Source organism: Triturus cristatus, chromosome 3_1 (genome assembly GCF_964204655.1).
Source record: "Triturus cristatus chromosome 3_1, aTriCri1.1, whole genome shotgun sequence".
In the NCBI taxonomy this organism is placed as follows: Eukaryota; Metazoa; Chordata; class Amphibia; order Caudata; family Salamandridae; genus Triturus; species Triturus cristatus.
Window position 1 is genome coordinate 676,214,658 of NC_140583.1, and position 25,168 is coordinate 676,239,825.

A 25,168-nucleotide genomic window follows, 5' to 3' on the forward strand; every position below is an offset into this window, starting at 1 on the left:
ACCATGACCGAGCAGATATCACAATGCTCATGGTGACAGATGGAAGAGAAGAAGAGGAAAGTGAACCTCTCCCTGACCTCCTATTTACCAATGCCAAAGATGGCTCAGTGGAGGGACTAGTTCTCTTTTTCACTTTAACAGAACAACAGCAAACGGATTGCTACAACTTGCTCAGTCAGTCTACTGGTCTGTTTTCCTTGACCCCAGGTCTCACAACTAGGTGTGCCCATGATCTGGGCACAGTTGACAGCATATTTGTCAAAAAGAAAAATCTACAGATTGTCAGATCAGGTCAAAGCTAGCATCAAGACTGAGGCTGGCAAAATGCTAGAGTTGGTGGTGACTGAGCCCTTAAGAACTCCATGAGCCAGCCCAGTGGTGCTAGCGCCCAAGCCGAACTCAAGAGGAGAGAAAGGAAACCTGAAATGAGATTCTATGGGGACTGGTTTAAAAGCAGTCACCAAGACTGATGCCTACCTCATACCAAGAGCTGATGAACTCATTGACAAGCTGGGGGTGGCTAGATATCTGAGCACATTTGACCTGACTTTATGTTATAGGCAGTTAGGCCTCACACCAGGAGCCCAAGATGGGTCTGCTTTTTCTAACCCTGAAGGACACTTTCAGTTTCAAGACATGCACTTATGACTGAAAAATGGACCTACCACCTACCAGATGCTGCTGAACAGAGTACTCTCAGGTTTGGAAGACTTTAGTGCATCATATCTGGAGGATAATGCTGCAATTAATTCCACCTGAGAGGATCACCTGGTCCACCACAGGGAAGTGCTTCAAGCTCTGCAACAAACAGGGCAGAATATCAAGGAAAGGGTCAGTAGCATACCTGGTCCAGCAAGTTCAAGGGGGTCAAGTAGAACCTCTCTAACCTAAAATCTAGACAATTCTTGTCTGGGAAACTCCTAAGACACAGACACAAGTCAGAGCCTTTCTTGCGTACTACAGATGATTTGTCAAAGGGTATGGCTCCACAGTGGCCCCTTGGACAGAGCTAACAGAAAAGTAATCTGGACTGACCAAAGTCAAAAGCCCTTTGAAACCCCAAAGGAAGCTTTGTGTTCAGCACCTGTACTGAAGGGAATTTAATTCAGCAAAGAGTTTGTTGTCCAAACTGATGTTTCTGAACATGGGATTGGAGAGTTTTGGACTGATACTGCTGTTTATTTCAACTCTGAGGGTACCCTGAGGCCTTCTAATCAGACCTCAGTGCCAGTGATCTAGCCCTTCACAAAATGTATATTGAATTGGCTCCCCCCTAATTGGCATTAGTTAACTTACATAGAAGTCCCTAGTATATCGTACCAAGGTGCTCAGGGTCTGGAAGTTAAAATGTCCACTCAGGGCTGCAGCACACACTGATTGGGCCACCCTGAGTGAGACAAACTACAAAATGGCCCCAGCCTGGCACTGCAGCCTGGAGGAGCAGTTTTAAACTGTGAGTTCGACTCTGCCATTTTAACTTAACAATATATGTAATTCTCCTCTACAAAACGCCTATTGAGCCCTACGGCACGAGCTGTATATTCTTATGTAGGACATATATTTTGTATACCCTAAAAGAAAAAACCCTTAATTGTTGTATTTACTGTGGCTAACCCGGTGGGCCTCTTGGCTAGTACAGAGTTACACACTGACCCTTCAGCTGTGCTAACTTCTGAATGTGATTGTTAGAAATGGGGGTCTCTCGTTGGCAATGGTTTACACCTTTGTTCAAGTAGGGACCCTTCTTCCTAGTCAAGGTAAGGGGGATACACTTCTAAAATAACTCCTGCTCACCACCTTGGCACGAGCATACAGGCTTATCTCAGAGGCAGTGTGTAAAGCGTGTATGCATACATACAGTGGTACAGTGAAAACACTACAAATGGACACCAGTTTAGAGAAATAAGTCACCTTTATCTAAATCAAACAAGACAAAAACGACAACAATCCAACATACTGTTATCAAGATATGACTTTTAAAAGGTAAAACCAGTTCTGCCCATAGCAAACTAGAAATGCAACACTTTCAACACAAAGTACCTTGGATGCGTCAACATAATGAACAACAAGCATTGGCATAGCCAATAGGTCTCGCTTTTGGGACCTTATAAGTATTTAGTTTTGCAGCACAATATCCTTGGTGCAACAAAATCAGCTGTTGAATGGCTAAACCTTGTACCTTATAAGTGTTTAGTCATGCAACAGTTGATGTTGTTGCACCAAGGATATTGTGCTGGATAACTAAACACTTATAAGGTCCCAAAGGAGAGACCTATTGGCTATGCCAATGCTTGTTTCCTTATTTCCTGGATCCATTTACACCCTATTTTCTTCATACTTCCTTTTTTGCTTCATTGTTTGCATTTTACTTGCTTTCTTTGAGCTGTCTCACCCCGTTTTCCTCTAAATTGTTCTTTTTAATTTTAATGGTCAGTCTTTCTTTCTGTCACCGTTTTAGGCTGCTTTTGGGTCTTCTTTCGGTCCCCACCCCCACAGCTGTGTCATCACAGTTTATTTTTGATTAATTTATTAGTTTTAACTTCTGACTTGCAATGCCCTGCCAGTCAAAGTTAAATGTTAAGCAGAGGCATAAAACAATGTAATCTGCTTCAGTAGCAGCCCTGCCGAAGCTGGCATAGCGGGTGGTTCACTGCGCCCTCTTAAGAGACCAGAGGCCTGAATAGGGGTGAAACTCATGAGATTTGTGACTCATAAGTTTTTCTGATGTGGTCACATGTGCAAAGTGCATGAAAAAAAGTGTTGTGCGAAGTGAAAATAAAAAATAGACCACCAAACAGTTTTCTAGGAACAAACAAAAAAAAGTCCAGAATCAGGTACATTCCCCAGCGCCACAAGTCACCTTGGGGGCTGACTTCATACACTTCCACAGATAGACATTCACCCTCTTTTTTAGGTGAATGAATAAGTTTGATACAACCAGGGCACAAGTCCTAAAAAAAGAAGTGGGGGGACTGACCTAGTTAATCAGTAAGCGCGTGACATCCCGGCACGTGACATCATGGCACGTGACATCATAAGAAGTGACATTAGATCTTAAGCCCTCACATATATCTTTAGCAGGTCTATCGTGAGTATATTAAAGCACATTTCGAGTATACAGGGAAACCCTCCTGATTTAGGCAGAAGATTCACACTTTTGTAAGCTACTTATTCAATGTTGCCTTTTGGCAGTGTAAATGTCCTGTACCCATAGTGCTTTACAAGAAAAAATAGTGATATTTAAATTATTTCAACGCCTCCTTGGGGGAAGTATGCTCTATATAAATGCAATTTTTTTTTTGTAAATACAGCGAAAGACCTACACATCTGACATTCTTACAGTGCATGCATATCTCCTAAACAGAGTCTGAACAAATTGAAAAGCTGCATCTCTTAAGTATGTTTGAAGCGCTAACAAGGTGTGAACCTTTATTTCCCCTCTGCTGCATTTGCTTCTAAGTATGAGGCTCCTGACTGCTGCCAGCCAGGAGACTCCAACAAAAGGAGGCCAGATGACCACTCAGATTGGACCTTTGTTATGGGCCCAGCAGGATTCTGAACTAAGAAAGCCCCCTCCCCGCTGAACGTTGTTGCGATCGAAAGCAGACAACAATGTGCAGGCGCTGCTGAATGTGTCTCAGTGTTTGCAAATTACACCAGGACGCATTCAGCATATTTTTCAGTGGGGTGTTCAACTTCTTGGCAGGGTGGACAGCGCCCACCCTGTAAAAATAGTGGGTGGAAGCCGTCCACCCGCTTGTACCCCCGACTTGTGCCCTGGATACAACAAATACGAAAAAAGTTAGGCAGTGTTTAGTGATAAATTGAGATACTCCTAAACATGTCTGAAAAGTTTATCTTTGCCACAATATTCAGTACACTTTCGGCTGCGAACTTTTTTTAACGAATTTTTATTTATGGGTGGGAACTTGATGTGCCCACTTTGTATGTAGAACGCACATAATGACTATGGGGTCGATATAGGTGACTTGTGATGGATTACAAAGGCCGGAAGAGGGCGCAGTTGCGCCACAGTTGGGACTCGCTGCTCTCCTGTTTTGATGACAGTGTCAATCCACAAAGAAGCATCACCCAAGAGAGAGAACGATGTTAGTATGTTCTGCTCTTGGCAAAGTAAACAGTGTAAATTACAAGCTAATTATGACTGTCAGTCCTCACTGAAGATTTGCGGCAGCGCAGGAAAATGCCCTAGAAAAATCGACATGCCATGTGTGTTCATTTAAATTTGTGCTGCATTTTTTAAATCTCATTTGCTGTATAAGACAATCAGGATGGTAGTTAATACATTTCTCAATTTGATAAATATTTTTCTACAGGAAAAGAGGAAGTCCACATGCAACCGATTCACAGCGCTGTACAATAAAATATGAAATATTAGAATAATTTTTTTTTTAAATACAGTCAAAAGCAGAAAAACTGAAAATGCGACCAATTAATGTGAAGATGGAGATATATTTATGGCTACGGAGCTGTTGCCACGTAATTCCCCCCCAGTACGACAAGTCTGTATCTTAGATTGTTTAGGTAATGAGCGCACGAGTGACAACTCCAGAAGGAGGGAGGGGGAGAAGGGAGGGGGTAGTGAGAGCAGAGAGCAAGGGGGTGGAGGAGCATGATTCATGCGCTGTAAGGCTTAATGAGCCATGACAGAAAGCCAGATGGTGGCTGCGTGCGTGCACGCGAGCGTAACCGCAAGCTTGAGGCCAGCAAAAGCGTGTGGTAGGACTTTTAAAGGCCCACTTACTAAATGTCTCTCAGGGGAGCGCATGCGCTGGCTCAGGCGAGACCTAAAAACAGCTTCAGGGAAGGTGATGCGTTGGTTCCTTACACCCAGGGAAGGTGATGCGTTGGTTCCTTACTCCAGGGGAGGTGATATGTCGGTTCCTTACAGCCACGCTGGGGAGGTGATGCGTTGGTTCCGTACTGAAGAGGAGGTGATGCGTTGGTTTTTTACTGTCTGGGATGGTGATATGTCAGTTCCTTACTGCGGCCCCAGCGTTGTTGTAGACTGGGTGCCCAGGTGAGTTGCGTGGGCATTTGGGGATGCGTTGGTTCTCGATGCGGCAGCAACAGTGATGCGTTGATCTCTCCAGCCGCAGTCCCACAATGCGTTGGTTCTTGCAGTCGCACAACAGGGCTTGCGTCGGAATCAGTGCAGTGACTCGGACTTCGGAGATGAGTGCACAAGATTTGGCTTGCAGCGATTTCACTAGCCATGGGCAGCCGCTGCGTCCATTTCTTCAGGGGCACAGCGGCGATACATCGGAAACGGGTGCGGATGCATCACATTTCTTTAGTTGCTTCTCTTTTCCCACTTCCAGTAGCAGGAACAAACTCAAGAGGACCAACACGGGAACAGCCACCTCTTGGCAGGTCAGAACTCCTAGCAAGGAAGTTCAGGGGAGCTGGTGGTAAAGTCTTTGTATCCCTGAGACTTCAGAACAGGAGGCAAGATCTGCTTCAAGCCCTTCGAGATCATCTTTTTCTTCAAGCAGGATATACAGCAAAGTCTTTGTCCTCTCTTTGGCAGAAACAACCACTGCAGGCCTACCCCAGACAGCACACAGCAAAGGGACAGTACTTCTCATTCAGTTTTCCTATCTCTTCTCGTTGGCAGAGGTTCCTCTTGCGTCCAGAAGTAATCTAAAGTACTGGGGCATGTGCCCCATATTTATATCCCATTCTCTTTATTATCTGATGGAAGGGAGACTCTGTGCTCATTCAAACCCAGTTCTGTACTCTCTGGTCCAGCTTCCCGGCAGGAGGTGGAGACAGCATTGTATAAGGAGACCAGGCCTATTCAAGTGCAAGGAAATCATCCAGGAGAGGCAGGACACACCTCAACCCCCTAGTGGCTGTCTACAGTGAATGCACATCCCCAGCCCCTGTCACTCCAAAGCCAGACAGTCAATCCACAAACCAGCAGAGGCACATAGGAAGTCTAATCAAAATAACATCTACTTTCTAAAAGTGGTATTTTCAAAACCACAATCAAAAATCATCTTTACTAAAAGATGATATTTTATAATCTGAGTTCAGGCACACTAAACTCCATCTTTCCATCTTGTCCCATTGGGAAGTTATACTTATCTGACTCACATGTAATAAAAGGGAAGGTTAGGGCCTGGCAAGTGGGTGCACTTACCAGGTTGACATGGCAGTACAGACTGCGTACAGACACTGCAGTGGCAGGTCTGAGACCCCTTTGAAGGACTACATGTGTGGGTGGCACAATCAGTGCTGCAGGCCCACTAGCAGCATTTGACTTACAGGCCCTGGGTACACACAGTGCACTGTACTAGGAACTTAGTAGTGAGCCAAACAAGCCAATCATGGAAACACCAATCCATATCCACAATTTACAGAGGGAGTACTTGCACTTTGGCACTGATCAGCAGTAGAAAAGTGCCCAAAGCATCTAGACCAGTAAAAACAAAATCCAGCACACAACAAAAATACAGTAGGCAGAGGCAAAAGGTCAGTTGGAAACCACAAGAAGGATGCCAGGTCTAACAGTGACCATCAAAATGAGTACTTCAAGGTATCAAATTATTTGTGGCATTAAACCAGATTTGATACCCAAGTCGCATTTAATGTCACTATTAAGCAAAATTAACGTTTGGAAAGTTGCCACACTGTTGCCCAGTTTTTCCAGTTGCCACTTGCAGGCAGTTGCTGGCCACCAGACAGCCTTCTATCCTCCAGGGGAGTAGTGTGAATAACTATCCAACCGTACGACAATAGAGGTCTGCCACAGAGAGATGTGTTACCTCCCACTTGCAGGAAGCCACACAGGGTGTTGGCCAAAAGACGAACTTCAAAGGAGAAGCTGCCTTTAATATGCAAATGAAACCACACTCGTGAGTGGGTGCTCCACTATTCAGGTAGGCAGGCTGAAGATGGGAACAGAGAGGGGAAACCATTTGTCAGACCATTTGTACAGTGGGTGTGTAACCCACAGGTAGCCAGATCTCCAGAGTGGGCTACCAAGCTTTTCACATCGAGCGAGGGGTTCAGACATCTTGAAAGTGAGCAGAATTGTGCACTCTGGTATTGCTAAGATGCCAGACATAGCCCCAAGTCGTCAAAAGGCAGGAGGAGACTTGGTAGCCCATTGGCTAGTGGCCACATCATCTCCCCAGGGCTCTTTTGGGGCATAAATATGGAACCCCTGGCACCCTAATCCTCAGGGCACATTTGGACTGGAGAAAGGACAGAGGACCCTGCTGACGCCTGGACCTAGCAAGAGAGGCTGAACCAACATCTTGACTGCACCTGATGCTCCATGTGGTAGCAAAGATGCCTGTGGTGCCTGGCTAGTGGAAAAGATGCTCCTGAGCCCCAGACACAAAATGTGATGTCCAAAAGTCAGTTAGCTGACTCCCTACCTGCTGTAACTGGAGACTAATAGCCTCTTCGTGAATGGACTTCTACTGGCTGGAAGAAAACTTTGAGTGGCGCCAACCTGTGTCCAAAGTTGCACCACCTCACCTGTGGTCTGAGGTGTAACCCCAGGATAACCCTTGTCGAACGCACAGCACCCAAAGCATCTTTCAGCATCCTGTATTCTCAGCATCAGGATCACTCCTTAAGTCTATGGCGGTCCTTGTGTAAAGAGTGTAACTGTACTTCAGACTGCTTTGGTGACTAAGTAACTGTCCAAATACTTCTTATTGGCTCCCCTGATCTTCTCGTTGTCAGAATTGGTCACCTGGAGGGCAGAGAAGCCAAATAAAACTCTTTAAACCTTCTCCAAAGTGTTTCAAACATTACAATTATCAGTTCTTGTTTGCACTTTGGACTAAAAGGCTGAGATTTATGTTTTACTTACAAATCTATATCTCCTGAACCTTCCATTAGATGTTGCTCATCTTGGTGTCTAAAAATTCATTAAAATATTATCTATTTCATAAACTGGTGTATGAGTTGTTTTGTGTTATGTGAGTTTCCTATTCTGTTGTTTGGCTCTTCTAAATGCTTTACAGTAGGTCCTTTGTTTAATACTTGCTGCTCAAAGCCACAGCTACCCAGGGTTGACCAAGAGGTTTTACAAACAAACCTGACTGGACCCAAGATGGCTTTATGAGTGTATTGCACGTGTGGACACACAACCATACCATTTCAATCAATCAATATTTCTTTATTCTGCACTTATAAAGATACCATAAAAGTTCATAAAACAGTTAAAACGCAATAAAAAATATTAAAAAGACAGTTCAAATCATGGCATTTCTTTTCATTTTCCCAGATCTCTATATACAGGGCATTGCAATCAACCCATCTCTCTCGAGTTCCTTATCCTTACCGCCATCTTAATAAAACTCATAATACAGGACAAGGTATATGCATCATTAGCCTTTTGCAAAAACAATAAGGCAATCTTAGCATGTCTAAACTTAACTCTTTTCAAAATTCCCACCAGGAACTTACGCCTAGGTGATGTATAAAATGAGCATAACAAAACAAAATGAAGGGTATCCTGCGGAGACTTATTGTCGCAGCCGCAGGTACCCTTCTGCTCCACCGTTAAGGTAAAACCAAGAGGATCAGATAATAAATGATGCAAGAGGTTGAACCTAAAGCGGGTCATATAAAATCTGTCTTGTGCATTATGAATCAGTGAAAGATAAGGATCCCTTCCACTCTCCCATTTCAGTAATCATTAGGCCACAACTGTAGATATACACTCCTCAGTGGCCGCCCTGCTTGCAGTTGTCCATTCCCCAAACTTTTTCTTGACTAACGTTTTATTCTGGGCAATGAGGGCTTAAGGCTCAGTGAAGAGGTTCTTACAACCAATGGCCTCCAAAGTACACTTTACATAGTTTAGCCATGGGATAGAGCTCCCTTTGTCTCGATTCAGACAATCTATAATAATTTGTCTACTGAGGCCTGCCTCGGGGTTAGACCAAATCCTCACCCAGGCCAGAAGCGGCCTGACCTTGATTTGATCTTCAATATATGGTTCTCCCAGTTCTTCATGTACCATGTAGGCTGATGTACTGTGCGGGACTTTCAGTATCCTTCTAAAAAATTTATTTTCCTCTATCTGGACCTGATGTATATTCGCAAAGCCCCAAACTTCAGCCCCATAAACTGCCTTAGCGCAGCATATTGATCTATACAAATTCATCACTTGCTCGGGGGACCATCTTCCCAGCCTTCTCCCATAACCCATTATAGCCCCAGATGAGGCCACCAATTTTGAGCAGTGTTTGTCCACCAAAGATCTAAACTTTAGAAGCCCGTCAAACAATACTCCTAGATAGGAAAAGGACTGGACCCGACCAATTTTGTCAGTTCCTATCTTATAAAATAAAATGTTGTCTGGTCTGGTCTGGCCCCCGCAAGCATGATATACGATTTATCTAGGTTTGCTGATAGATCAAGTGAGGACATAAAAGTTACAAATCCATCAATCAGCCTCTGTAATCCCCGCGGAGTCCGTGCTAGGAGCACCGCGTCGTCCGCATAGAGCAGGACAGGGACTGGCGAGTGCCTACCTGAGGAGAATCCACTCCGAGTTTACACAGTTCACTATCTAAGTTATTTATGTAAAGTGAAAACAAAAAGGGAGCTAGGATGCAGCCCTACCGCACTCCACTAGTGCATGGGAATGATGGAATCTTACTTCCGTCTTGATTAAAACGAACAGACGCAGTTGTATTCCAGTGCAGTGCCTTGAGAATATTGACTAGGTCCTGGTCCGCCCCAAGACCTGTCATCAGGGCCCATAGCTTTTCCCTATTCACGTGATCAAAGGCCGCGGAAAGGTCCATGAACCCCAAATAAACCGCCTCCTTACTGGCTATAGTGTACTTGGCGACCAGCAAATAGAGGTTCAGGCACTGGTCCGTGGTTGACCTTCCTTCTCTAAACCCATATTTGGTGTCCGTTATTAACTGGTGGGTGTCTGTCCAATCCGTTAGACGATTTAGGACAACACGACCCAGCACCTTCGCCGTTACATCAATCAAGTATATCGGGCGATAACATTGTGGGTCATCCCTATTTCCTTTTTTAAATATTGGAACTATTGTTGCCGAGGACCAAGAACGCGGCAGACCTGCCACCACTGCCGCGTTCAGGACCCTCGTGAGAAAGGGTGCCCACAACTCCACTTTTTCGAGATAAAGGTCTGGAGGAATCCCATCCGGGCCAGGCGCCTTATTTTTTGTTAGGCCCAGGATGGCCCCCTCCACTTCTACCACGGTGATATCAGGCCTTGCAGTCAGTTTTAACCTCTGCCCTTCATCGTTATTAATTTCACCAGTATGATTAGATGTTTGAAATGGGAAGGTCACTGCTCCTGCAAAATAATATTTAAAATCTGTGGAGCATTGGAGTCCTGAAAACATGGTGTGTTTATAATTTTCCAGAACTCAGTCAAGTCTCTTCTATCCGCTGCCTCCCTTAGGTCTTCCCAGGCTTGCATTTGGAGACTAGTCTTACGGTTTTTTTGTGCCTTTTTCTATATCAGCCTACATTGGGCTATGTACGAATTATCCCTGAGCAGAAGTTTTAGGCTAGACTTAAGCTCTTTATGTGCTTTTGAGCAATCTCTATCAAACCATCTGGGTGTGGTAGGTAATGTCCTAGTCTTGGTGGTCTTTCATAATCCATCAATGAGGTACGCCATCTTTTCGAAAGCGGTTACTACCGCGCCCCCCTCAATGTTGGGGTTGAGGCATACATGAAATGCGTCTTCCCCTCTGGTTATTAAGCTTTTGTAACAGCTATCTCCGTCTATTTTAGACCCTCTAAGCCTCCTCCCTTGGTCTGATATCGTCTCCACAGCACCTACCCCTCGTGATACGTATTAAATGATTGGTCCTTTTAGCTCTAACACCAGAGGGTTGTGGTCACTGAAAATGCTCCTTTCTATGTCTGCCCTACTGACCCAGGTTTTAAATATGGGTGAAACCATAATGTAGTCATTATAAGACCGACATCCTCTACCCTTAAAGGTGGGATTAGGCTCCCCACCTCTGCCCATTCCTACCAGGTCCATGGTATGGACCAGATTGTGGCCTTTCAACACCTTGTCTAAATGCTCCCCGTCCAGTGAATGCAAAAAGTGTGGCCCTTTCTCCACTGTGCACCGTGACCAGTCCTTCGTAAGTGGTCTTAGGTTCGCGCACAGATGACAATTGAAATCACCTACGAGAACTACAGATGGAACTGCTCCCAACTTCACAACCGACAGCTGGGCATTTAGGCGAGAGTCCAATTCTTTTGTTATACTTTCCTTCCCATTTGCTCCCACCGCATTATACCAGTTAACTAGGGTAATGTTTACCCCTTTTGAGCGGAGACCTACAGCCTGCATGTTGTAGGATGCCCAATTTAGGTTAGACCAAACCCCTTCGATAAGAAGATCTACGTATATAATCAACCCCCCCAAGGCTCTCCCTGAAGCTGACCTTTGTGCGGGGACTGCGAAGCACTTGAACCCCTCCAGGGAGAAACGGTTACAATCAATCAACCAGGTCTCCTGAAGACATATAACATGAAACCTGGTGATGTATTGCCTCCATTCCTGATCCTCATATTTGGCAGCAAGTCCTGCTACGTTCCAGGATACTAGTTTTAATCCGTCCTGCTTGACAGGATTTCTTGCCCCAGCCATGGGGGGGTGAGTACCCACATTTCCCTCCATTATAAGAGTTTCATTTTGGTGGGCTAAAGTATGTAGGTGTTTTGATTGGGGGTCTAAAGCACCACTATCAGGCCCCATTATCTCAATCTCTACTATAATGGATGGTTGTAATCTCTCTGCAATTGTTTCCCCCTTATCTTCCCCTCTCTGACTTAAATCATATCTCGATGTTTCCAACGGGGGTACCTTATTCTTTTCTGGACTCTTATCCCTATCTTGGTTCTGCCTTGGGTTTATATCTGTCGCTAGTCAATCCTGTTCTTCTAAATTCGTCAGGGGTTCAAATCTATTCTGAAGATTAATCCCATCATGGTTCCTCATGGCTACAGAGAGAGGTCTACGATTGTGCCCAACCAGGTTCCACTCCCTGCCTCTTAGACCATCCGTAGCATGCCCCCCGTTGTAGGCCCTCTTCGGGCAAAAAAAGCTAAGGGGCATAGACCAAATGTTACTCGAATCCGTGGTTGGGCCCCACCTTAATATCTGGTCAACAATCTGCGTATTTCTAAAATTCTCAACCACACAATCTCCGATGTTATCCTTGGGCCTAGTTCCCACCCAATTCACCCTTCTAACCATTAATATTTCCCCTTGTTCCATGCCTACTAGGGGCCTATGCTTATTTAACCAAAACATGGCTTTGTTTTTGAGCTCATCATAGGTCTCCAACTGGTCTCGTCTCAGCACTGGAACTCCTTTAAGTATAATCACTTAAGGGGCTGCGTCAGGGGGTAGATTGAGAGTTACTGACGTGTTTATGTGCCCCATCGTGACGCAATTCTCTAATTGTCCCCGACTAGCGGGGGGATGAAGCTTCTCTATGGACCATCACCCTGTGTATGCCTTTTGGTACTCCCTGGGGATCTTCCCTGCTAATGAAGGACAAACTCGGGGGGGCCTGTGTCAAGCCTACAGATTGTGTGTTCGACGGGGTCAAGGGATGTGTGGTTGTGTTGGTTTGATCATTTCGGGTCCTATTTGTGGTTGATGTTTCTATGCCACTGCTAATACCCTCCCCCATTGCGTTATTACCCAGGGAGGGGGGATTGCTACCGCCAACCGACCCCTTTGTCTTAACCAGAGTTATTATTTTATCCAACCTACTGAGGATCACTTTGGTTTGGTTAGCAACAATTTGCTCAAGATGGATCTGTAGGTTAGATATTATTTGGGATACCCACATTGGGGGCGATTGTGTATTTAAATCGTCCTCTCCAGGAGACCTTGCTTCCGTAGAGCAGGTGTCTAGTACGCCCTTGTTCGTGTTAACCCTCTTGCGCCTAGACTTTTTTCCATTAGTATTTCTAGTCTTACCCTTTGGTGGTGATCCCCCCCTTGATGTTATGTCCTGTGCCAGTGAGGTCCCCCCTTGAGCACATGGGATATCAAATGTCCCACAGTCAGGGGATGCCAATGCTAATATTTGGGCATCTAAGTCCTGCTCCTGGTTTGATGAAACAGGTTGGGGGGTTAGTGAGAGACGTCTCTCCGTGCGCTCAATCGCAGATGCTACTTCCCCTAATACTTTACCTAGCATTCTGTCGATGGCGGTTGGTTTTTCACGGTTCAAAGTGGGCATTCCTTTTAATTTACTGCTTTTTTTTTTTTTTTTTTTGAAAACCTTTATTGACATTTCAAGCAATTACACATATGGGCCTACAACCCCCGGGGCCGGCCGCTAAACAATCAGAATAACCGAAAGCAGGTCTATCACAGTCAGTGCCTCGGGGAGCAAAATCTCAACATTAGCATACTCCCAGTCTCTGAACAGCCCAGATAGGAGACCAGAACAATAAAGGTTTACATTTTGTAATAGAAAAGGATGGAAGGATCAGGTGCCAAACAGTTTCCCAGCAGCGAGAAATGGCAGGCAGAACGATGAACGTAAACAATACACAGCAGTCTATCTAAGCAATGGCGCTGAAACAGTAAGTTCAGGATGTGAAGGGATGACACGGCCGTGTGCGCCTGCAACCCCCTGCCCCAAGACCCAGGAAACTCCACGGAAATTATGGCACTCCGGAAACAGCAGTGATTAACAACAAAGGAGTACTACCATACTGATCCCAGAAAAAGACAAAGAAGAGTAAGAGAAGAAAAGGAGGCCATAGAAAACGGAGGTGAAAGACTAAAGGATCCCCCCCCCCCAACCCCCCACCCTGCACCTCTGCAGATGAGTACGGCCCCCCCCCCCAGCAGTGTGCCTGTCGCCCCGGAACCAGACCCGAAATATAGAAGAACAGAGAAAAGAAGTGGGAAAGGAGCCCCCACCAGACGGGGGGGTAGAGAGAGTATTAATAAACTGGAGGAGGGCCTGCAAAACACGCCCCCGGTTTCCCCCTCCCGCACCACACGGTTTCCCATAAAGCATACAATAAAGAACACAAAATCGACCCTGTCAAAAAGGAGTAAGGAGCATTACGCACTTGGTACACTAACAATTATGCCATGAGAGCACACAACTCCCGAGCCCGCCCGCCTAGTAGGTGACCACCTCGGAAGGGTCAGCATCATCCTTGGCCACTCTTTGCAAACCCACCCATGCATTCCCCTCGTCCCAGTGCCATGTCCAATGTTACCAGGAAGAGAAGTGTCCAATAAAACTCAGGAAGCGACACACACAGATAGGGTAAAGGGCTCTGAAGATCGACACAGTCAGCTCTAGGGAGGATCGTCTTTCCCGATGCCGAGCCAGGATTTACACTGCACACCAGGCCCAGGAAGGCGGAATCAGCCAGGGCGGGCGACCGTTGCGTGGACGTTGCCTGGGTCGTCGGAGACCGCGCACGGGACAAGGCCACCTCCCCCCGCTCAGGTCCGAAACCTCCGGAACAGACCAAATCCACAGCCAGCTGATCGCAAGTTAATATACTGTCCGGAGAGTCCAGGTGTGCACTATTCACAGGGGCGGCCACGACACTGTCCCCCCGTGCTCGGCGTGAGAAGTCCCAGTGTACCTGGGGATAGGCAGGCGGCAACTGTTCCGATGCTGATGTCACTCCATCGAGCTTGCTCCCCAACACCCAGGCTCCGTGAATCAGGGTGGAGTGAAGGGCACCGAGAGCCTCGAGAAGGTCACCGTACCCCAGTACAGCTCCCGGCGCTCGCTCCGCTACGCTCCTCAGAGTCACACCCTCCCAATCCTGCTGCAACCCAGTGTACAGGATGGCGGACTCTGGCATACCAAAATGGCCGCTGGGTAGGTCCATCCCAGATCGGGACCGGGGCTCAGACACAAGCGCCTCGGATTCCATGGCACTGGTAACTGGGTTCCGAGGGCAAGCAAGCAATGTGTCCGGTGCGTGGTCACGGGCCACAGTCGTCCCCGCCACGGACCAGCGCCCGCGAAAATCCGGGAGCAGCCCGCAAGAATCGGGACAAGTTACGGGCGGCGTCCGGGCAGCTCACCGGCGAAGGCTGAAGCAATCACCGGAGAGTCCTGTAGTTGCCACCTCAGGCACGCACTCGTTCAGCAACGCTTAGTGGTAGGAGCGACCACGGCGAAGCGCAGTCCGACATTCGCACCACTCCGGCAGTCCGACCCCACCCAGTCACCAAAGGCCGTTGTTGTTGCACTGCCGCCCGGCCACGGCGTTCACTCGAGACCCTGGCTCCGGGGCTGCACAGGCCGCAAACTTCAGCCGGACATTTCTCCGGCGGTACCGCTGCCAGAAACTTCGGGGTCACACAGCCGGTTGCCGCTCGCGTTCACCAACACGGGTAGATAGCACAGGCTAAGGATCTCGTGCAGGATATTTGTGCGGGGTGCGGAGGTTCACGGAGCCGGGAGCCTACGCTGCCGTCCCGGTCGCCATCTTGGCTCCTCCTCCCAATTTACTGCTTTTTAATATATCCGGGGCTAAACACTTAGTGAGTTTTGACGACCTAGTTTGGACTGAATTTGCCATGTCTGTATGCTTAATCCAATTCGCCAAATGATACCGTCAAGTGGTTACCCCGAGTTGAAAACACTAGACTCAAATTAGATGTCCAAACAATTTCAGCTGCTCGCTATCACTCCAAAGAGTCTCTAGTCCCAGTGGTGGCTTACAGGATCGCCCTTTACTTAAATAAAGAACATTATGCCATGTACTGACCCAATGCTTGTCCAATGGCGTTTACAGGTGTTTCCCAATCCACAGTAGTTAGTGACCGGGCCCGATCCGTCCTCCTCCGTCCCCGGACGGCCACAGACAGCCTGCCCTTTGCCTGGGCTTAGCCAGGCGCGTCCCACCTATCGATAAAGCACTTGGTGTCAAGGGCCCCTCAGGCACCTGGGGCGTGTAGTGCACTGTCCTCAGCGCTCCACTGCCCCCACAGATGTCTCGGTGCGTCTCCAGTGGAGGTAGAGTCTAAGGCCCCGGTGTCAGGGGGCGTGTCCGCTGGTAAAAGCACTCACAAAAAGACACCACACCGTTTTTTATATCAAGATGGAAGAATCATTATCTAGAACTTTGGCAAGATTCAAAATGGTAAAAGTCCACTCTAGGTAGTTAGGGTTTCTCAATAACAGAAATGTTGGTGAGCAAGTTAGATCAATAGGCACAAAATACACGTTTTCCAGACTTTCCTTGTACTGTTTTAACATTTCCAATAGTAATGTCTCTGAGGAGGCTGCCTCCAATGCCCAGTGTTAAAGGCCTCCTTAGAAAGAAGGAGTGGGGCAAGCAAAGACAGTTTCCAAATGCCGGAGACTAATTACTGTTCCTCATTGGGAGCGTGTTTCTACCAACTTGGGGCGAGAGTGGCCCCGGTAGGTTTGCACAATCCCCGCTGGCAGGCACACTGTTACGGGGCTGCCATTCCGCACATTTCTCAGTCCTCGGCAGTCCCGCTGGTATTAGGGAAAACCACCCGCCCGGGATGTTACCTGGCACTGGGGGGAGGACAAGGCTCCTCCGGTCTCTCCTGGCGTCCTGGGTGAAGGCAGCTACCCAAGCAGCCCTGGGCCCGCAGCTAACCCCACGCACCTCGGCGGACTTGGGGCTCGGCGTCTCCTTACTCCTCTGGTGTCTCAGCGCGGCCCCTCCCCGCTTGATGCTGACGTCAGCGGGGGCGCGCCTCAGGGGAAGCCCAGTTGCCAGGTGACGCTTCCCGGCAGCACCAATCCCAGCGCGGTGTTCGCCTGACGTCGCTGGGGATTCCGCACGGTGCTTCCTGGGCCTCCTGGGCTGGCGACGGTGATTTCGAGGTAACCGGAACCTCGCTTGGCAATGCGGGAGGGGCCCTGGGCCTGCAACAGTGACCATACCATTTAATACACCACATCCTCACGGAAGTGGACTCCAAGGGTCAGTTGGATGACCTTCTGTGTAGATATAGGGAAAAAAGCTGCAAGAGGCCTTTTCCTGAAAATACCCAGCTGACTAGTGATATCTAGATCAGGACTAGGCCTTGTTGTTGGCCTCTGCCAAGCACCCTGTGAGTCTCTAAGTGTTTTCCCCAAGATCCTGGGGGACTATAAGGTGTTCTCCTTTGGTGGATTGGGACTTAATAGACGAAGTCAGAAGGTAAAAATTTTGACCAGGAAGAACCTGGTTGGTGTAACCAATACACGACAGATCATGGTTAATATCAAATTGCACCTAGATTCCAGTCTACTGTAACCACTGACTATCATTGCTGCATTGTTATTTTTTTGGCACTATTTCTTCCTCAAACTTCTAAAATTCACATCTCCAGTTCTGCTTGTTGGATTCTTGTTATTTTGGTGTCATTTTGTTTGTTAGATTTTGTTCTATTTCTCTCATTCTTTTTAGAATTCTTCTTTTGCATTTTGATGTTATCACTGTTTTGGTACTGCACAAACATTTTACACATTTCCCTAAGTTAGGCATATCTGCTCTGTGCCCTCGCTACTAGAGGGTTGAAATCTGGTTAATTTAATGACTTGGAGGGATCACTGACAAGAATGCGATTAGTCCCTGAAGTGGCCTGTTGCCCACCCCAAATAATAATCCAAATTCTTACATAGTCCTTCATTCCACAGTCCCAAAGAATACTTACAAATGAAGGTTAAGGTGATTTCTAGTCCCCACAAGAGAGGGTGCCCTAACAGATTCACCCCAAGATTAGATCATCTAAGGCTCATGGAGATCACAAAGTACCCCCCAAGTCACATTCACGCATCTAAAGTCTCTTTTTCAATACAGTAAACATCAGAGTCAATGATTCTACCAATAGGAAGAGGCCTAATAAAACTGAACAAGTATGGCTTTCATGGAAGAGTAGCCAGGGGAAAACTTATTTTCTCCAAGAAAGAGTATTGCTGTATGGTTCACATGTACAAAATAGCAACTGAACTATCCACAAGACTTCTAGAACACTGCCTGCTGCACAAATGAGACAAAGTGGATTTGTTTGGCTGTAATGCACAAGATTGTTTATTATCGCAAGAACCTCACACCAATAGTCATGCACAGAGTAGTGATGACTTAGGTCTGTGTTGCCACTGCGGGACATAGAAGGATGTCAATCACTGAATGCCTCCACTTGATACCAGCGCATTCTACAGAAACATGTCCGACTATCTGTCCAACAGCTGAACCTTAGATGAAAGTGGATCATGCAGGAGGAAAATGTTCTAAAACACACCAGTGAATATATAACTGAAGCCTAAATAGGAAATAGTCAGGATTTTGGAATAGCCAAGTCAATGTCCGGATCTCGATTCCATTGAGATGCTGTTGCGGGACAGAAAGAGCTATGCACAATTAAATGTCTTCAAACATTGTTAAGCTTAGTTTTTTGTGCGAATAATTGGGCCATAATGCCTCCAAGAACAGTGAAAGGTGTTTTACTTTATGAACCACAATGTCCTCTGCAGATCTGAATTTTAGAAAGGTGCGTGACCTCTTCAAGGACACATGTTTATTTTGCCTCTTCACATTTGTGTGTGCCCCAGTACTCATTGCCTCATCCTCCCCCCTTCTTAGAGTGACCAGGCATCCTAGAAGCAAGTTCCCGTTTTCAAAAAGAATTGACTGATCACAGGTGGACACACATTTCATTTTCACGTATGCCTGTGCAGCATTGGTAGCCGCCCCTAGCTGAAAGTAATTTAGTTACTGTAGACGATACTGCGAGTAAAATTTGCATTCAATACCCCTTCGTGCACACAGTCTGTTTTCTATGATGTGAATGCATCTTAGTCAATGCAAATTTGTAGTCCTACTGCTATTCTTTTGGAATGTCCCGGATTCTGGTTTTCAAAATCTGGTCACCCTATCTCATCGTAGCCTACCCCACATTCAATGCACTCCTGTCTTTTAAGATCTGTGTCTCTCTGGGTTTGAAGGCGCTCCTCCTGACAGCTGCCATTGTTTGTGACCTGCAGCATACAATGCAGAATACATAACAGACACATACCTCTAACCCTCGAGCCGCCTCCTTCACATTACATGCAGGACTGCAGCCCATGTCCTAACCAATAAACACAAGCACACCTTTTCAATGTGACACATTTTATGAACAGGGAGTTTTCATGCAATGGTGCCGTACCAGATGTACCGTTCCCACTTAGGGAAAGCGTATTCTAGGAATTCTTATCTCACGTTTTAACACACCTCGGAATTGCCCTGTAAGCAATATTACTTGCTGCCACTTGCTCCAGCGACATATACTCAACTCCACACAAGAATCCAGGTGGAAGAAAGTAGTAAGTAGCTCGATGCAGTGCCCAAGTGAGACCTCTGGTGGTGTGGTGGAGGAGTGCAGCCGCTCAATGCTGTTACCCTCTATGACCCGTGTTTGGGGGCTTGGCAGTGTGCTCAGTCTTGCCTCCTATGCCTTGCACAGCAGTTACAGGGTGGGTTACTGTGTGGGAGGCTGATGGTGATGGACATCTTTGCATGTGTGCAGGCTGTTCCTCCACGAGGAAAAATAAAACTGCACTACGAATTAACTTAAATGCAAGCAAGTTAAATGCATACCCCACGACATTTTGGGTCTTCTTCATGAAGAGTGTGACGGAGTGTTTTGGAGGGCGATCCAACTGAAATAAGTGGAAAGTGAAAACATTTTTGGCGGGCGGGGAAGGTTTTCAGAGTTTGAGATCCCATTGAAGTCTAAAGGAGTTATTTTTCTAGGACAGTGAAGGTTAATCTAAAGAGGATAACTGGCATCATCCAAATGAGGGTGAGTTAAGAGGTACATGTCAAAAGCCATGACTGTTGTGGTGTGGGGCCTCTGGTCCCCACAGATCGCTACCTCGTGTTCCCTTGGTGCCCCAAAATCACTGTACACGCACTCGTTATATTGGTTTGGGCGAAAGACACCGAGCGGTCTCCACCCCTTTATTTAAAGCCACGGGCCAGATGCGGTGGGCGTACATGTCGGTGAGAAACCCGATAGCAGCACTTCTAACCTGCTACAACTGTCACTGCAGATAAGCAATGACTGATAAAAGTAGGCTTGCCACTATGTGATCAATACACACTACAACCGGTGGCTGACCGCTGACTTTTAATTGCAACGTGATACCTGTACTCAGCAAAATACGATAAAACTAAAAGTGTTTCATTACTGTAACTGTTATGATACAAAGCGCTCCGTAACACTTCGGTCTAGACTGTGCTACATAAAACAACAAATAAATAAATTGTAAACCCAAGATGAGGCACATTTCGGAGATGACAATGAAAAAAATACTTACCTTTCTGGTTAAACACTATGAAAGGACAGAAAAAAACAAGAAAACCTGAACACCCGTAATAAAAAGACACTAACAAAAACTTAGATTTTAGTGTTGGAGTTTCAGGGCATCGATAAAAATGGAACCGATATTCACCTGGTCTACGCGTTTAACTTTACATGAAATCAGCATGTGTAAACCAGCTTTGTTAAACCATAAATGTTATTGCACTAAAAATTGAATTGCATTGCTTCGGATGCGGCAACTGCTCATAATAGTAGCCTTCGTTCAACACATGTAGGTATTTGAAGCTGCCCGCATATAGCTGGTTTAACCATTTCAGCAAAAATCTACTACGAAAGTGCGCGAAACTGACTGGGGGTTGTGTGGACATAACAAAAGTGACTTTAGGACTAGGCTGTGCCAAGGCGTGCGAGCAGCCTTCCGGCAGTGGTGCGCCGTTTCCAAAGGGAACACAAAGAGAGACAAAAGGACAGCCGGGAGCGGCAGGCAGGGCGGGCGGCAGGAGGGGCCAGGGCAGGGTGGGGCAGGCACAGCCAGGAGCGGTGTGCAGCCAGGGGGAGGGGCGCGGTCTGCAGGGAGGAGTCGGCCAATGGTGGCTGTGTTGTCTTGTCGGCTGTAGGGGTTTTAAAAGAGGACAACGAGGGGCGCAGGGTCCATCTAAGGAAACGGGGATCCGGAAGCGTCATCTGTTAGTGCTCCGAGTCCGCAACAGGGAGCCCTAACACACAGCGCCGGCAGGTGAGCGCCTCGGAATTCCCGTTCCTCAGAAATAACGATCTTACTGCCGGGGAGCGCAGCTTGGCATTTACTGCTTCCACCTCCCTCCCGTGGATCATCGGATCGCCCAGCCGCGACCATCGGGACCTGCAGCCAGGGGTCCCCGGGCTTCAGACTCCACTCCTTCGGTTGCGGTTCCCGGAGCCTCGGTGGAGCCCTACGATGTCCGAGGTGGCGCTATCCCCGGCCGGAGCGGCCATACAGAGCCTAGCGGGGCTCCCGCGGGCGGCCTCCGGGGTCCGCAGGAGCCTCTTCGGGCCCCTGGATCACGAGGAGCTCCGGCGGGAGCTTCAGAGCCGTCTGCAGGGGATGGCGGAGGAGGCCCGAGACCGCTGGGGCTTCGACTTCCAGACCGGGCGCCCGGTTCCAGGCTCCGGCCTGCTCTGGGAGCCTGTGTGCGGCAGCGTCGTGCCCGCCTTCTACCGTGAGAAGAGCCAGGGTTCCTGCAGGCCGGGACAAGGAGTGGAGGTACCGGCGGAGGGGAGCGCGGTGTGCGGTGCCGGGCCGGGCACTGCGGCGGCTTCTGTTTGCGCCCGAGATCCTAACTGCGCCGGGGAGGAGTCCAATCAAGAGAACCGGGACCTGGGCCCCTGCGCCCGGGGCGGCGTCAGGAGACCCGCGGAGAGCACATGCCGCATCACAGGTGAGCGAGGGTCCCTGTCCGTAGGGTGGGGTGTGAGTTATTACCTTCGGGTGTGTACGCGCGTTGTGCCGCATCCCCCACAGACCCCCTGGTACAGGGCGGAGTTCTCTAAACAGGCCGTTTACATTGCCAACTGACAGTCCTTTGTTTACACTGTCCTTTGTCTCTTGTGGACACACACCGGCTCCTCTCTGGACTCCCCTCCCCCCCCCCTTCCTTTTAGTCTCGTTGGAGCGTATAGTGAAAGATGTGCCACGCACACGCGTTGTTTAAATAACGCGCATTGTCAATGCACCTGAATGCACAGTCCAGGAAATGCTTGCTTTGTCTTAGACGACAGTGGCTTTGTGCGTTCTCTCTTGGTTCACGGCTTTGCTGATTGGAAGACTCAGTGGTCACCCGGCGTGCCCTTTCAATCCAAACGGCATCAGTGTGATCTAATAATGTTGGTAACACTGATGGCCACAGCGCCCGCCTCTCCTGTGAAACAATAAGCTGTGTCCCATTCAGCTATTAATGTGTCTAATGCTTTTAGGCCCTTTTAACTCGAAACCTCTGTGGTCTCCCCACCAGTCTCGTTTCCATGATTGATTAACCATTGATGTTCTGGTGTTGTAGTAGTCCGAATGTCTTCTGATCTCGCAGAAATATTATTCATACTCCCAGCTCAGTCCCATTCATTCAAAGGGCATGGAACCCGTAGTTATACGTCAGAGAATGTTTCTAGGTTAGAATTGTTACTTTCTCATGTCTGCTATCGAAGTATTACATTTTATTTTTACTTGCTGTTTTTGATGTGGGCTATTTAGTTTGCTCCTGGTGTTAAGGTAACACTGGCCCGATATCGCAACGTTGTAGTTAAAGTGCTGTCTTTTAAGCACGCTGTTTTAATCAGTCGTGCACCTTCTTCCTAAGGATGCTGTTCCGTTTTGCTGTGCACTTGTTCATTTATGCTAACCATTCTTTTGGCCTTTACAGATTTTTTTCCGAAGAGGAAGAGGTCGGTGGACACCAAAGCGCCTTGTGAACTCCTGCCCTCCTCGGGACTCATAATTCCCGTCGAACAGACCCCGCGCAAGAGGCTACGGTGATCAAAGGTAAATACGGTTCTGTGAATTTAGTTTACCAAAAGCATAGGGCGGGTCGAGTCACTGGTGAGGGTAAGGATCGGTGGCCTAAACACCACCCCGCGCTCCCATTCTGAGGAACAGTTTACGTCTCTATGTGCTTTTGTGGAGACTGCCTCGTAGAGGAGCTTCCACTCCACAGTTAGCACCAAATGTCGTCTGACATTAAACGTTATGGCACCTCTATTTGGTAGAGCCTCCATATTCCTCCCAAAGCGAGCCCTTCTGTTTTGTAAAGTGCCGGTTCACAGTCCGAGTTTTGGGGAAAGATGCTGCGGCGTGCACGACCGTGCATTTCAGAACATGGTACATAATCGAGCTAGTGGGCTGCTCAGATGGACCTTTGTCGCGCACCTCATGTGTTGAGAGCGTCCGACCCGTCAGTTGGTCATGCATGGCAGTGTCGGCTAGTGTGTGTCATGACCTCTGTAACGAAGTGGTTGGTACCTGCCCTCTTGTGGAGGAAGAGGCTGTGCGTAGTGAGAGGGACATGATATAATCGAAAAAATGCTTGCATCACACCGGGCCCATTTTTTCCACCTCCATTCTGGCGGGGACAGCTGGATACTGTTATGCTGTTGAGGTTTGGTGCAAATGCACATATGCAATGCTTTTTTGAGGGGTAGTGGTGAACGCCTGTAGGCCTGGCGGAAAGGGAGCTGAGGGAGGCATGGATGCGCTCTGTTTGGTTAACTTCATATTATGCATCGCATCGTTTTGCTGCACACGATCTGCCCTGGCTTTTCCTCGTTCAGTCATTAACCCGTCCATTCTTCCGTCCACAGATTTGCACTAAACCTTGAATGGACTATTGTGTCTGGTGACATTGGCTTGTTATAAACGGCGGTGGGGCTTTCCACAGAAGAAATCTAAAGGCAACGGAACACCTCCGGATACAAAGCAAGCAACTCGTATGCCCTTGATGTAGCAGAGCAGTGGCCATACAGTCCACAGAGCAGTGTTAAAACGTATAACCGTGCAATGTTTTGTTTTATTTTATTCTAAGACGTGTAGATATGTGCGTACACTGACTGGAGTGCTGTCAAGTCATGCATATTTAAATATTTATTCGAACTTGTAAATAATCTGCCTAAACTGATTGGAGTGTGTGCAGGGCTTGCATATTTAAATATCGTGGAATCTTTGCTTGTGTTTCAAAGCGGGAGAATTGTATATTTGTACACTTATTTTTAAGATTATACTAACTTATATTTGCTATTTATGTTTGGAAAGTGGTTAACTTTGATGAAACCCAATTGTTTTCTTTGTGTGTTTTGTGAAATGTTTTTGGTTGAGCCAAAAGGCACTATTTCATTTATTTTCAGACCTGTTTGAGCCAAACGGCACTATCTTTACTTTGTTTACGAAATCTAAACTATATTTTTATAGTATTTGAAAACCTTTGCTTTGTTGTAGCAACAATTTAGTGTACTTGAAGACAAATGGTATGTGCTCTGAGCTTGGCACTTCAGCTATGCCTTACATTAAAAACAAATAAACCAACATGCCAATGTTAAGTTTCCACGTTTCTGAGTACTCTTTCGGCTTTGGTCCTCATGTATGTTTGGTTAGTTAGTGTCCATGGGAGCTTTTGGTTGCAACGTAAAGCCACAACGTGTGTCTGGGACAGCCTGTAGAGGGGGAGTGAAGAAACCGGAAACAGTGTGTTTATTGGATTCCAGGAGACGACATCCAGTGTCCTTCCTCCCGGTTGGTGCCACATCATGCTTCCTTTCAGCGTGTGCCTGCTACCTTGGGTTGGTGTCCATGCCGCTATTGTCATGTGTGGCCAGTGCCCATCGCACCGCCCTCACTCATACCTCTGATAAGAGGAGCTTGATGTCAGCCATCCTCTGTAACAGGTCTCATCCTGTGTGAACCAATAACAAACAAAAACGATGGGTTTCTTCTTTGACGGTTGGCCTTCTCGTCACCCTTCTTGTCCTTCCTTTTCCAGTGAAGTGACTGCCCTGCTCTCGAGCGGGTCACAGTGGCTGTTCTGTGTTGTCCCAATACAAAAGATTCAGGACCCCTGTTCACGGCTTGAAGGAAAACTGCTACCCTGCCCCACCCCTCCAAAAACACACTGCTGCTATTATTGTTTGTCTTTTTGATTGTTATGAATAGAAATGGAATTGCTCAAAAGTAAAGATCTGCACCAGGGCACATAAGATTCAACTTTTTTCTTTGTGTACCTATTAATAAAACCTAAAAATGCATCTTAATCGAATGTGAATACAATTGATGCAAAATCATGTTTGCTTATGTTAACTGCATTCCACAGC

The 25,168-nt window shown here is 47.3% G+C and overlaps 1 protein-coding gene across 1 annotated transcript; it reads left to right on the plus strand.

Moving 5' to 3' along the window:
* The first annotated feature begins 20,900 nt into the window (after positions 1–20,900).
* On the plus strand, positions 20,901–24,400 carry CDKN1C (cyclin dependent kinase inhibitor 1C). The gene is made up of 3 exons (XM_085644750.1): positions 20,901–21,756; positions 22,735–22,853; positions 23,669–24,400. The coding sequence occupies exons 1-2, from the start codon at positions 21,276–21,278 to the stop codon at positions 22,845–22,847; spliced, it is 594 nt and encodes a 197-aa protein (XP_085500876.1). The 5' UTR covers positions 20,901–21,275; the 3' UTR covers positions 22,848–22,853; positions 23,669–24,400.
* Positions 24,401–25,168: the final 768 nt, after the last annotated feature.